Source organism: Saccoglossus kowalevskii, chromosome 14, assembly GCF_978046115.1.
Source record: "Saccoglossus kowalevskii chromosome 14, keSacKowa6.1, whole genome shotgun sequence".
Taxonomy (NCBI): Eukaryota; Metazoa; Hemichordata; class Enteropneusta; family Harrimaniidae; genus Saccoglossus; species Saccoglossus kowalevskii.
In genome coordinates, this window is record NC_140654.1 from 9209995 (window position 1) to 9222020 (window position 12026).

At 37.8% G+C, this 12026-nt stretch overlaps 1 protein-coding gene across 1 annotated transcript in view; it reads left to right on the plus strand.

Moving 5' to 3' along the window:
• Positions 1-12026, plus strand: part of LOC102804562 (tudor domain-containing protein 7-like) — a 66134-nt gene that overhangs the window by 51916 nt on the left and 2192 nt on the right. Inside the window, exons 22-26 of the mRNA XM_085507456.1 lie at positions 7815-7931; positions 8181-8390; positions 8871-8977; positions 10226-10574; positions 10900-10971. Of these exons, the coding sequence (XP_085363582.1) occupies positions 7815-7931; positions 8181-8390; positions 8871-8977; positions 10226-10574; positions 10900-10971 (855 nt within the window). The remainder of the gene's footprint in view (positions 1-7814; positions 7932-8180; positions 8391-8870; positions 8978-10225; positions 10575-10899; positions 10972-12026) is intronic.

Below are 12026 nucleotides of genomic sequence, written 5' to 3' on the forward strand. Positions count from 1 at the left end.
TTGAAACGGTGTTGATACGTTTCTTGTAGCACGGTTCTCGTTTTAAAGATAAATAATAACGTCTAAATGCAATGATATCTTATTTCATTGGCTGTTTTATTGGTACACGCTTTCGTTTAACATCTCTGCAATATAATCCATCTTTTAAGTCAACGTATATCAATCCTTGTCCATTCGAAATTATGTATTGGTGAACTTTCGATGATTTTGACACCCACACTCATCTACATAAACCGATTTCTTGTTCTTTTCGTTACATGAAATGTTTTCTTCTTTATTTAATAAAAAATACACATCCTACTTAACTCCTCGTGGGACAGTCTTACCACTTGGCTGATTTCGCATCATCACCTGTAGAACATCTTCAGAGTTGAAGTCCTCAATACTTACCGAATTGCGACTCTGACTCACTGCATCAACCTTGGATGAAACGTGGTGTTAAAAATTACCATACAGCAGTCCAGCAAACCATTAATCGGTTGGTAAATAGAGTTGATGTCCTGCTGTAAAACTGTTGCTGCCAAATTTGAACGAAATCCATCCATCCATAAAAGACATGACTAATATGGCTCAGTCATGTTGAAGTAGATGGATCGTTACTCTTTTTGTCCTTGCGAAGTGTGTCTCTTTTCTGCTTGCACTGTGTTTCTCTATGTATTTTGAAACAATTCCTAACAGTGTGACAAATGTTACAAATGTAGCGATACTTGCAAGGGTCAAGGGACGATCCTGTTTCATTTCAAGGTGAAGCAGACCAGGACATTACTATAACTACTACTGATATTGTTCACAGCAGACAATTTGACCAGTTTTACATTTCTGTTTGTCTGGCGAAAAATCAAAGAAGACTTTTTTAACATCAGAAAAGGAATAGCTCAATGATCGATTATGTGATTCAACCAGAGTGACAGCGGCATGGAAGCGCTGTACAAAAACTTGACGAAAATGTCATGAAGGATTTGTAGTCCACTGTTTCGTTCCTGGACAGACAAATTTGGATTTTGCAACTACCTACAGCGTGTGTCCATGCAAGAATTGCTCCAATGTCAAGTTGTTGAATTTTAACTCATTAGAAGAGTAGAAACTTGTCACGCAATATTCTGGTGAACTTGCGATCCTTCGTTTTTCCTGACGCCGTGTGGGGCATTGTTTTTCTAAAGTTATCAAAACACCACTTACCAGCATTATAATGAGCTTTTTCAACATGGAAAACCTTGTTAACACCAGCCAAAGATGCGAGGAGGGCCAGCTCATCTTCAACTTCTTCCTTCAAACAAGACATTTTGCGCAAATCAAGATTAATACCGGGCTGTTGATGCAGAGTGTTGAAATTCCATTTCAAGTTCGGCTACTTCAGCTTCAAGTCAACCTTTCTTGAGTTTGGCTTCCATTACGGCACAGAAAAGCAACTATTGGCTTCCAATAGTTGCTTTTCTTTGCCGTAAAGCAATAATGAACCTCACTGAATTCACTGAACAAATGTGGGTTAGTATAGGAAATTTTTCCTTTGAGCTGCTTGAATGAAGTGAACAAAGGAGATGGCTCGCTCTTGTCAAATTTTGATGTTCCTCGCAGTTCTTTCCTGGTTTACCCCAATAGTGGTCCTTAACAGGTTGACGACAGCCAGCACACTTGTTCAGATATCTTGATTTCTCATTCTCATTTCCTCGCAGTTCTTTCCTGGTTTACCCCAATAGTGGTCCTTAACAGGTTGACGACAGCCAGCACACTTGTTCAGATATCTTGATTTCTCATTCTCATTTCCTCGCAGTTCTTTCCTGGTTTACCCCAATAGTGGTCCTTAACAGGTTGACGACAGCCAGCACACTTGTTCAGATATCTTGATTTCTCATTCTCATTTCCTCGCAGTTCTTTCCTGGTTTACCCCAATAGTGGTCCTTAACAGGTTAACGACAGCCAGCACACTTGTTCAGATATCTTGATTTCTCATTCATAATTCTCTACATTACAGTCATTACCAAAAGACTTTGTCGCCAACTTTGGTAGAAGGGTTTGAATGAAAGTGACATGCCAGTCACCTGTTGTCTTGCTCTTACTACCAGCAAAGCATTGAACAAATGGTCTGTTTATTTGTTGCACATTTCCTGTGTAACTGTATACCGGAACTCATAAATACATTTGTACTTTCTACGACATCATCTTTCATTCTGGGCTTCACATACTTGGCAATGTATTTTCCGAGCTGCATGACCATACGTTTATGATTGGCTTGAGGTCTGGACATTCCAGGGTTGTCGGCCACCAGTTCATGTCATTTTCTTCCATCCAGGCTACTGTTGACTGGAAGATGTGTTTGGGTCATTGTCTTGTTGAAATCTGTGCCACGTCTACGTATGACTGGCAAGGCATAGTCACGTAATATACCAGAGCTGTTCATAATACCAATGAAAATGCAGATTCAATTGTGCCTTCTCTAAAAAATGCATGCACGAATAACAACCTTTATGAAGTATATCAACATTTTAACAGACAGTTAGTCATACATCCATAATTCTGGTCATTGCATTTCTTTAATGACTTTAAACATATGGTATAATCACTAGACATACAAAACAATCTAATTACATAAATGACACGTGTACTTATATGCAATGGATGTTTCATCTTTGGTCTGTGTGGCATTGGTTCACTGCGTTTTCTCATAATCTTGTCCATGCACCACTTCAATTCAACCTTGTACTGATCAGTGAATAAAACGTCATCAAACTGTTCTTCATATGCCAGCATCTTTGCAGCCCATTCTACTCGCTTGTTGACATCTTTAACAAGATGACAGTATCTAGATGCGAACTTAACCCATCCTAATTTATTGCACTCACGATTAATTGTAGTAATCAAAGCATTTACTACAAAATTTAGCCAAATTCAGTTTGTTGTTTTGACACATTCGTTCGTCAATATAAAATCAGTGGATACATTTCTAGGATTGTTTTATTGAACCGTGTTTTATAGTATATGATTACTAAAGCTATTCAGCATAAATGGCATTGACGCTGCAGTTCGGCGTCTTCTACACCGATCTGACGCATATCGCGCTAGGTGTGCCGGGAGTTTGTTCGAAATTTCGAACGTTTCGAAGTCAATCGTCGATTGCCACGTATTTTACGGATATATTAAATCGTTTCAGAGACCTGTTTACTAAATAATGATAAATGAAACTTAGAAAACTTGTAAGAACAAACTGGGCCAAAATTGCAATAAGTTTACGCTGCTAGAGTCTGGTTCGGATGGAGTTCTACGCGTGATTTTATTGCGTTCAAGGACGTTCTATTTTCGAACTAGTTGAAACCGGAAATAACGCAACTACTTTCGAACTTCAAACACAAATTTGATTATCGTTATTATGTGTTAGTTTATGTTTCAAAGATTGAATTATGTATGACAATAATATTTCACTCTATAAACAATATTTCACTAAAATATGTGATTCAAAGGCAACCCAAATTGTAAAAAACAATATCAAGTTCCGCGTATAAACACTGTTTTAAAGAGGCGGCGGAGCGGAATTTTAGCCAAAATCGGCTAGTAAGGCTTCATATTACACAGGTTTGTGCTGGGACAGCGCTTCCGGTGACGACACAACGCATAAATGGTCTATGTACAGTACAGTTCTCGCGGAAGCTTTGGCTTCACTTCAGCTTCACCTTCGCTTCAGCATCGCATCATTATGGCATTGTTATGGCTTCAGCATCGCTTCAATGTCGCGACATTAAAAAGTTAGGCGATTATCGCTTCGCTTCATTGTGGCCTCATTATGGCGACAATGTGGCATCAGCATCGCTTCATCAAACAAAGAAGTACTGTACTCATTTCCCCCAAACCTCTTGACCGCTTCCGCTTTTGACCGATCAATTTCCGTTTTATTTTCGACCGTGCAACAATTCGGACTACTAAAAATTTTCTGGTTTTCATAGATCACGGTTACTAGTTTAGTAACCGTGCATAGATGTTGAACAACCATCAAAAGTTCAAATACTTTTTGTTTTAACTATCTATAATTATATGCACGCAATCTGACCCTTTGACCTAGATTTGGCTGGGATTGAATATTTTATTTTAGACAATACTCCGACGTGACTCACTGCTACAAAATGTATTCAACAGAAGTACAACATGGTTGTCTGGGTTTCTTTTCCTGATTGTGTTGAGTTTACGATTTGTATAATTATTGTTGTTTCCCCCCAAGCAGAAGACAAGCCGAAGGACCATGAAGCTAAATAGAATTCCCACGCATGGACGTGGACTGAGTGAAAGAAAATATTTCTAAGGCTAAAATAAAAATGACCTACTATTACACATCTTTGTGTATTTATCAATTTTGTATATAATTGGTATGACCGAACGATCGTAAATACCTAGAAAAATCTCGTCTTTCGTTAATAATTTCATTTGTTTGAAATGTCTACCGACCGTAATTTGTTACTCCAAACGGTCCCGACGTCCGTCATTCAACACAATCAGCATTTATTTATCGCAATTCATGGGGATCATGTCCCGTAATTTGCGGGCTGTAAAACCAAATAATTAAACAAGTACCATTTATTGTATTTTTGTTTTACCTCGCGAAACTACAACAGAGCGTAGAGTTGTCGCGGTTAAATAGTCGCCTTGAAATCGATGGAACTTCAACTACTAGTATCCATTTCTCACCTTGAAATAAAAAAATCGAAGAGCATCGGGGGATATATTATTAACCAGTCTTACGAATCGCTAGCTTTATTTTATTCGAATTTATAAAATTCACGAGTTTTCAACATTTGTTGGCAACTTCCGCGCTAAAATGGTTGAAAATGTGGGTGTGGTTTTCTCGCAAAGTCCTGTTGATAATACGGACTAATATGGTTCTGTGACCCAGGTCATGCTCCGATCAGGTGACTCTCAGCCAATCAATGATGTTGTAACAAAACATATTTAACGCAAATTGAAGGGTCGTCGTACCATCCAATCTCCATCGTCGATTCACAAAGTTTTTTTTGTGCTGTGACAGGCTTCGCAATTATTCACTGGAAAACATCGGTATATTTTGACAAACGGATGGGATTTTACCTCAGTTCAAAAAAAAAAAAAAAAAAAAAAAAACAGGGCTGAGATACAAATCAGTTTTGCAAGTTGGAAAATAAGGTAAACCAGACTGGGGTCGATGATTTTCAGTATCGAAGGACTTCCGTGTGAATCATGATTTTCAAATTGTTCATCGGCTGGTGACCAAATATTTACGGCCACACTAAATGGACACGTTTTTTTTCTGAAGCCTAATAAATTATTTCTGCATGTCAAGTGCTATTCGATTTTTTACAGGGCATGGCTCGTTTTCATTCGAAAATATGTTTGTGAGAATACTTTTAAAGTACGTATAGATCGAGCTCAGATCACTGATCGTGACTTAATTTTGAGAATTGGTTGTCAAATTTTACCAGACCGACGCCACCACAACCATCCAATCATATGTTGGAAATGTACGCACTTGTTTTGGAACTTTGTATCAAGATGACTGGCGACGACGCCGACGCACCCGGCGGCGTACGTGTGTGTTGCATGTTTTAGTAGTCCGGGCATGGGGTCGACTCGGCTAAAACTAAACGAAACACAGAAAAATACCACCGAAATGAGGAATCTGAATCTGCTCTTCTAGCAGCAAATAAAATGAGCGAAAAAAGGTAAATTTTATAACAAGAACAGTTTCACTTCGTATACAGCAAATTGTGTTGTATCAGAACGACGATTGCATCGTGTGATTTGAATTGATCACGATTTTCTTTCCAGTCAATATGAAACTCGTCACCTTGCCGATTGTAATGTACTTCGCAAAGTTTTTGGTGCCCAATACTCGCAACACTAAAATAATTAAACAAGATATCTTTTTAAAATGTCATTTTACTCTTGATCATATTATTTTATTCGCCTTGAATTTCAAATCGATTACATATCGAACTTCTGTACATGTTTTTGTCTACTGCCCTTCTGCGTGCAAATGAGGTCATACTCATGTCACAATACTTTGAAGCTGATGCCATGTTGATGCCATGAGACTGCGAGCTGAGGCCACGATGATGCCACAAAATAGCGAGGCGAACACAGCTTCAATTTTCAATGACGCGAAGCTGATGCCACAATGATGCGATGCTGAGGCGACAATGAAGCCATGCGTAGGCGACAATGATGCCACAAAAGCCAAAGCTTCCGCGAGAACTGTACTGTATCTGTTGCACATTTCCTGCATGAAAAACTGATTGTATCTCAGAACTCATAAATTCCTTTTACAAGATTCCTGTCTAACTGTATACCAGAACTCATAGTCTCTACGAGATCATCTTTCGTTCTGGGCTTCACATACTCGGCAGTATATCTTTTGAAAGCTGACCATACATTTTTGATTGGCTTTGAGGTCTGGAGATTCTGGGAGTTGTCTGCCACCAGTTCAAGTCATTGTCTTCCATACAAACTATTGTGAACCAGGAGATGTGTTTGGGGTCATTGTCTTGTTGAAATTTAGCCGTTTCACGTCTACGTATGACTGGCAAGGCGTAATCACGTAATATGTCTTGGTGACCAGAGCTGTTCACGATACTGTCAAAAAGGCTGATTTCCTTTGTGCCTTGTCTAGAAATGCCCGCCCAAATAAGAACCCTTATATCAATATTTAACAATCAGTCAGTTACCTCTCTGAATTTGAATAGCCACACCTCCACTGCATTTTGCAAAGGACGTATGAACGGAGGTATTATCAATACATGTACAAAACAAACATAAATGACATGTGTTCTTAGATGCAATGGACGTTTCATCCCTGGTCTGTGTACCATTGGTTCACCACGTTTTCTCATAATCTTGTCCATCAACTGCTTCACTTCAACTCCACACGCATCAGTAAATAGAATGTCATCAACTTTGCAGCCCATTCAACTCGTTTTGGCTTGTTGACATCTTTAAGAAGATACCTAATTGCTAATGTTTCAAATGAATCGTTGGCAGAGATTATCGCATAAGATAATGTTCATGGTGGTGGCATTTGTTTGATTAATAAATGAAGTAAAATGGATGATACGTTGAAATCAAGTTTTATTGATATATTACATTTACTTAATAGGTGTGTACATTTTTACATTGTTAAAAAAGAATCATTGTCAAAAATCATGTTTTTTTGTTAATTATTGTGCTAATATAATGAATAATATATGTCCTCGAAGTGAATATACAAGTTGATTTTTGTCAAGATTGTTTAGTTTCAGTCTTGGAATAGTGTTCGTAGGTACATTACCTGAAGAAGTGACCCAGGCATTGTTGTTTGACTTTCTGTTACTACTTTGATTTCGCAATAAACTCATTTGCCGTATCTGCATTAGTTTCATGAAATTGGTGTCATCTTGCCCTTTATTCCATCGATTGCTGGTGTTGGTGCATTGGGTGGCATGTTTTATTGTCATTTTCAATGTCGTCTCATTGATTTTCGGTTACAATCTTGTCCTCAGTGAAAGTCTCTGATCCAATGTTGTTGTCACAGTTGATCCATGCATCAAGCTCATTCTCAGCAATAGCTCCTAATCCTAGATCAACAAAGGCCTCATTGATTTCAGTGGTTATCAATTTGTTCGTCAGATCAGACTTAATTTGGGATCTTGGTATCACGCATCACACTCTTGAATACCATAAACTTAAGAACTTTTTATCATCATTATTTTGCTTGATATGGAAAAAGTGCTGTTGTAAAGTTTTTTTGTTGATTAAAAACATAAAAATATTGCAAAGAACACATCATGAAAATCTGAGCAACCTTGTTTATCTTTCTCCCGTAGCCGACTGGTGCTGAGGAATTTGTTTCCAACCCAAAAGCTGGTAAACTTTATTGTGCAAAATATCCTGAAGACGATAACTGGTATCGAGCTATTGTAGAAGAAGTATTAGACAGAAAGGTGCGTGTCGAACTACAGGATATCATCACATTTTTGATGATTGACTGATGACTTAAATTCACTATTATATTTTAAAACAGTAATTAAATTATTTAATAAATCCACAGGATAAAGTGTTCTATGTTGACTACGGTAATAGAGAAATGATTTCTGTGATTAGTTTACGGTAAACCTACCAAGGTCAACTCCCACATCCCCTCCCTCCCTCAATCAGTAACACAGTACTCCAATTACTTAATGAATCCACAGGTTAAGGTGTTCTATGTTGACTACGGTAATAGAGAAGTGATTTCTGTGATTAGTTTGCGTGAACCTACTAAGGCCAACCCACATATTGTGACCTTACCATACCAAGCAGTACTATGTAGATTATCCGGTATTCCTATACAGTCTGATGTAATTGAGTGGATGGGTCGTCTATTACAACTGGTTACTGTGGATTCTGACATAACTATCCAGGTAAGCACTCCATTGGTAATCTTTGGTCTTATTTTTTTTTAACGCATCACCACTGAAGCTTTTTTTCATACAATAGGCATCGACAGTCCATGACCATCCATGGAAGGTTTTCTAAACCGGGGCCCAGCGCCCGGATACTCTCGGCTGATGCCTTCTTACTGAATTGATGATTGAACTTTCAAGTCATAAATATATTTCTTGAGCTGCGCACTTCTGTGCTGCCATACAACATGGAATCTTTCTCAAAAACATTTTTTCTCTGAAAACTTCCCAGCAACGCCAGCTGACAATGTGTCTGGACTCCAAAAATATTTCAATGGTGATAGATACACCATTAAAACGGGGCAGAAAAATTCTGATCAGAAAACTTACAGGTCGATTACCTGTGTGTGCTCCCTCTTGTTTATTTGTCTAGAAAAACCCCTGTTAACATAAGAGAATTGGAATGTTTATTGCTTGATGCATGCAATTTGTTTGTAGGTTGATCAAGAAGCTAAAGGCAATAATCCCATTTGTGTGAGACTATACCTGGGTAAGACAGAGACCAGTTTGAATGATATACTAATAGATGAACATAAACCATCAGTGTGAGTATTAATTTGCTTGTTTTGGGGAAACTGTTGAATCAAAATCTAACTAACAAAATCTTATTTACTCTTTCACTTTATGAATGTGGAATAAATCAGTGTATAGCCATATCAATGAATATTATTATTAGTCCCCGTCCGGACGAAGTCCGAAAACGGGGACTTATAATTCGGTCTCCGTCCGTCCGTCCGTCCGGAGTCATATCTCAGAATCCCTTGGACCGATTCCGTTCATTCTTCGCATGTGCCTAGTACTTTATGTGGGACATATGCACATGCAGTGGTTTAGCGATTCGATTCAAAATGGCCGACTGGCAGCCATCTTGTTTTTTGAAAATGTTGTATTTTGGACATGCTTTGTCAGTTGTCATTCAAACTTGGTACATAGATTATACATGTTAGGATACATGTCCATGATGGATCAAAGATGGTCGACTGGCAGGCATCTTGTTTTTGTTTTTTCATGTGGTATCTTGGACGTGCTCTGTCAGTTTTCATTCAAATTTGGCACATACATGTACTTTATACATGTTAGGATGCATATCCATGACAATTTGTTTCAAAATCTGGTCAAGGATGGCCGATTGACAGCCATCTGACTTTTTGGCCTTACTACTATATTTCCACAATTTATGTACCATTTTCATTGGTATTTGGCACATACATCATACATATCAGTGTGTTTCATAATCAGATCAAAGATGGCTGAATAACGGCTGTTTTTATTTTGGCCATATTACTATGACATGAAACACGTGTTTTGATGTAAATAAACAATCTGTTGTATACACCACTTGGAACTCAAGTTTCAAGGACACGTTCGCGACAACCCCTCCGCTTTAATATGACGAGCACAAAGAGAACTTAACGGGGACTGTGTCATTTTCAATGACTTGTATTTATTGTCTCTAACTTTTTATATATTTGTTTTCATTGCTTATGTTGCCTACCATTTTGTAGATTCATGTTCACTAATTTTGATTTTACACTGATGCCAATTTGTTGTTGAAAGTTTCTTGATATCCTTCTTCCTCCCTCAAATAGTCGGTCAATCACAAACTAGACTGTCATTGTTTAAGAAATTGTCAAAATTTAATTAACAAAAAATAAAAGAATCGTGAGCTTTCAGTGACATTGCTTCTTTGATTTAAGTAGTTTTTGATATCCTCATTTTGAGTGTCATATATTTGCCACTAATACCTGCAATACATTCTGCTTTCTGAGCCTTACTCCATATATTTTTTGCAGTGTGGATGGAGCAAACATTCCACTTCCTGATGACTCTGAAACATCGTCGTTCACTGAGGAATTTGCCTCCGCAAGTAATACTAGTCTAAACAGTACTGATCCTAAACTGGAAGCAAGCATGGAATCAATAAATTCAGATAACTCATACATGGATGATACACTGGAGTATCTTGGTAACCATGGCGATACTAAAGTTACAAATGAATCAACTGTATTTGAAAGTGATAATGTACTATATAGGCTATCTGATTATGATAAGTTGCCGTTACCGCCACCTCTCTCCATACCTGATGTTGGTGAATACATGGATCTTCATGTATCCCTAGTGACTGACCCAACTAATTTTATGGTTAGTATTTGCTCTTTTACAGACTACTAAAAACCATATTGAATAATAGTAACATAGTATTACTGTGTGCCAATATGGACCCATGTGTCAAAACAAAATCAAAAGCATGCTGTCTAAAATATTGATTTTTGCTGATTGAAAAATTTAATATGTGAATTTCTAAATGGTTGATGTTACTTGCAAATCTGACTGCAAAAATAAGAAATCTTATATTAGCTTAGGTAGAGTTTCTATTCTATTGGATGCATGTATCAGTGACTGTGCTAAAAAATACGAGAAAATTACTAATTTGTGGTCATTTCAATCTTTGTTTTTATTTTTCCAGTGTCAGCCGTGGAATTCTTACGATGATTTTGACCATTTGGTTGAAAGTATGAAGACATTCTATTCAACACACGTAAGTATTGTTGTCAAGTAATTAGGCATAGTATTTGGTAGGGTTTGCCCTGCATCATTAAGGTTTTGGATTTCCTGAGTTGACAGTTCACTTATGCAGCAGTATCAGTTGTAGTGTAGACTGCTAAGACCATTGAACACTACCATACTAAAAAATGCATTTTCTATGCCCTGTTCCAAGCATTACAGTTGGAAGATTGGCCCCATTCTCTCATGTCTCCTCTTGTTCTGTGTTTAGATATGTAGTGTTGGGTAAACATATATTGCTACTACATATCAGTAACATGCTGTAAACCACGAGTATCACATACAGTACAATAGTTTGGCCATTCTGTGTGGCACTTGCTATACAAGTTTTGTCAAAAGGACTGCATTAATTGTCACCTTTCTTGATTGGCCAGTTGGTTGTCATCTTTCTTGATTGGCCAGTTGGTTGTCATCTTTCTTGATTGGCCAGTTGGTTGTCATCTTTCTTGATTGGCCAGTTGGTTGAAACCAAGTAAGTTTCTTCAACCGGAGTACATTGTCACCTTTCTTGATTGGCCAGTTGGTTGAAACCAAGTAAGTTTCTTCAACCGGAGTACATTGTCACCTTTCTTGATTGGCTGCTGTGTATTAGCGATAATAAATTGATTAAAACCAAGTAGGTTTCTTTGACGCAAGTGCATTGTCATCTTTCTTGATTGGCCACTGTGTTTTAGTGTTGATCAATTAGTTGAAACCAAACAAGTTTCCTCAACCGAACTACATTGTCACCTTTCTTGATTGGCTGCTGTGTATTAGCGATAATAAATTGATTAAAACCAAGTAGGTTTCTTTGACGCAAGTGCATTGTCATCTTTCTTGATTGGCCACTGTGTTTTAGTGTTGATCAATTAGTTGAAACCAAACAAGTTTCCTCAACCGAACTACATTGTCACCTTTCTTAATTGGCTGCTGTGTTTTAGTAATAGTAAATTGATTAAAACCAAGTAGGTTTCTTTGACGCAAGTGCATTGTCATCTTTCTTGATTGGCCACTGTGTTTCAGTGGTGATCAGTTGGTTGAAACCAAGTA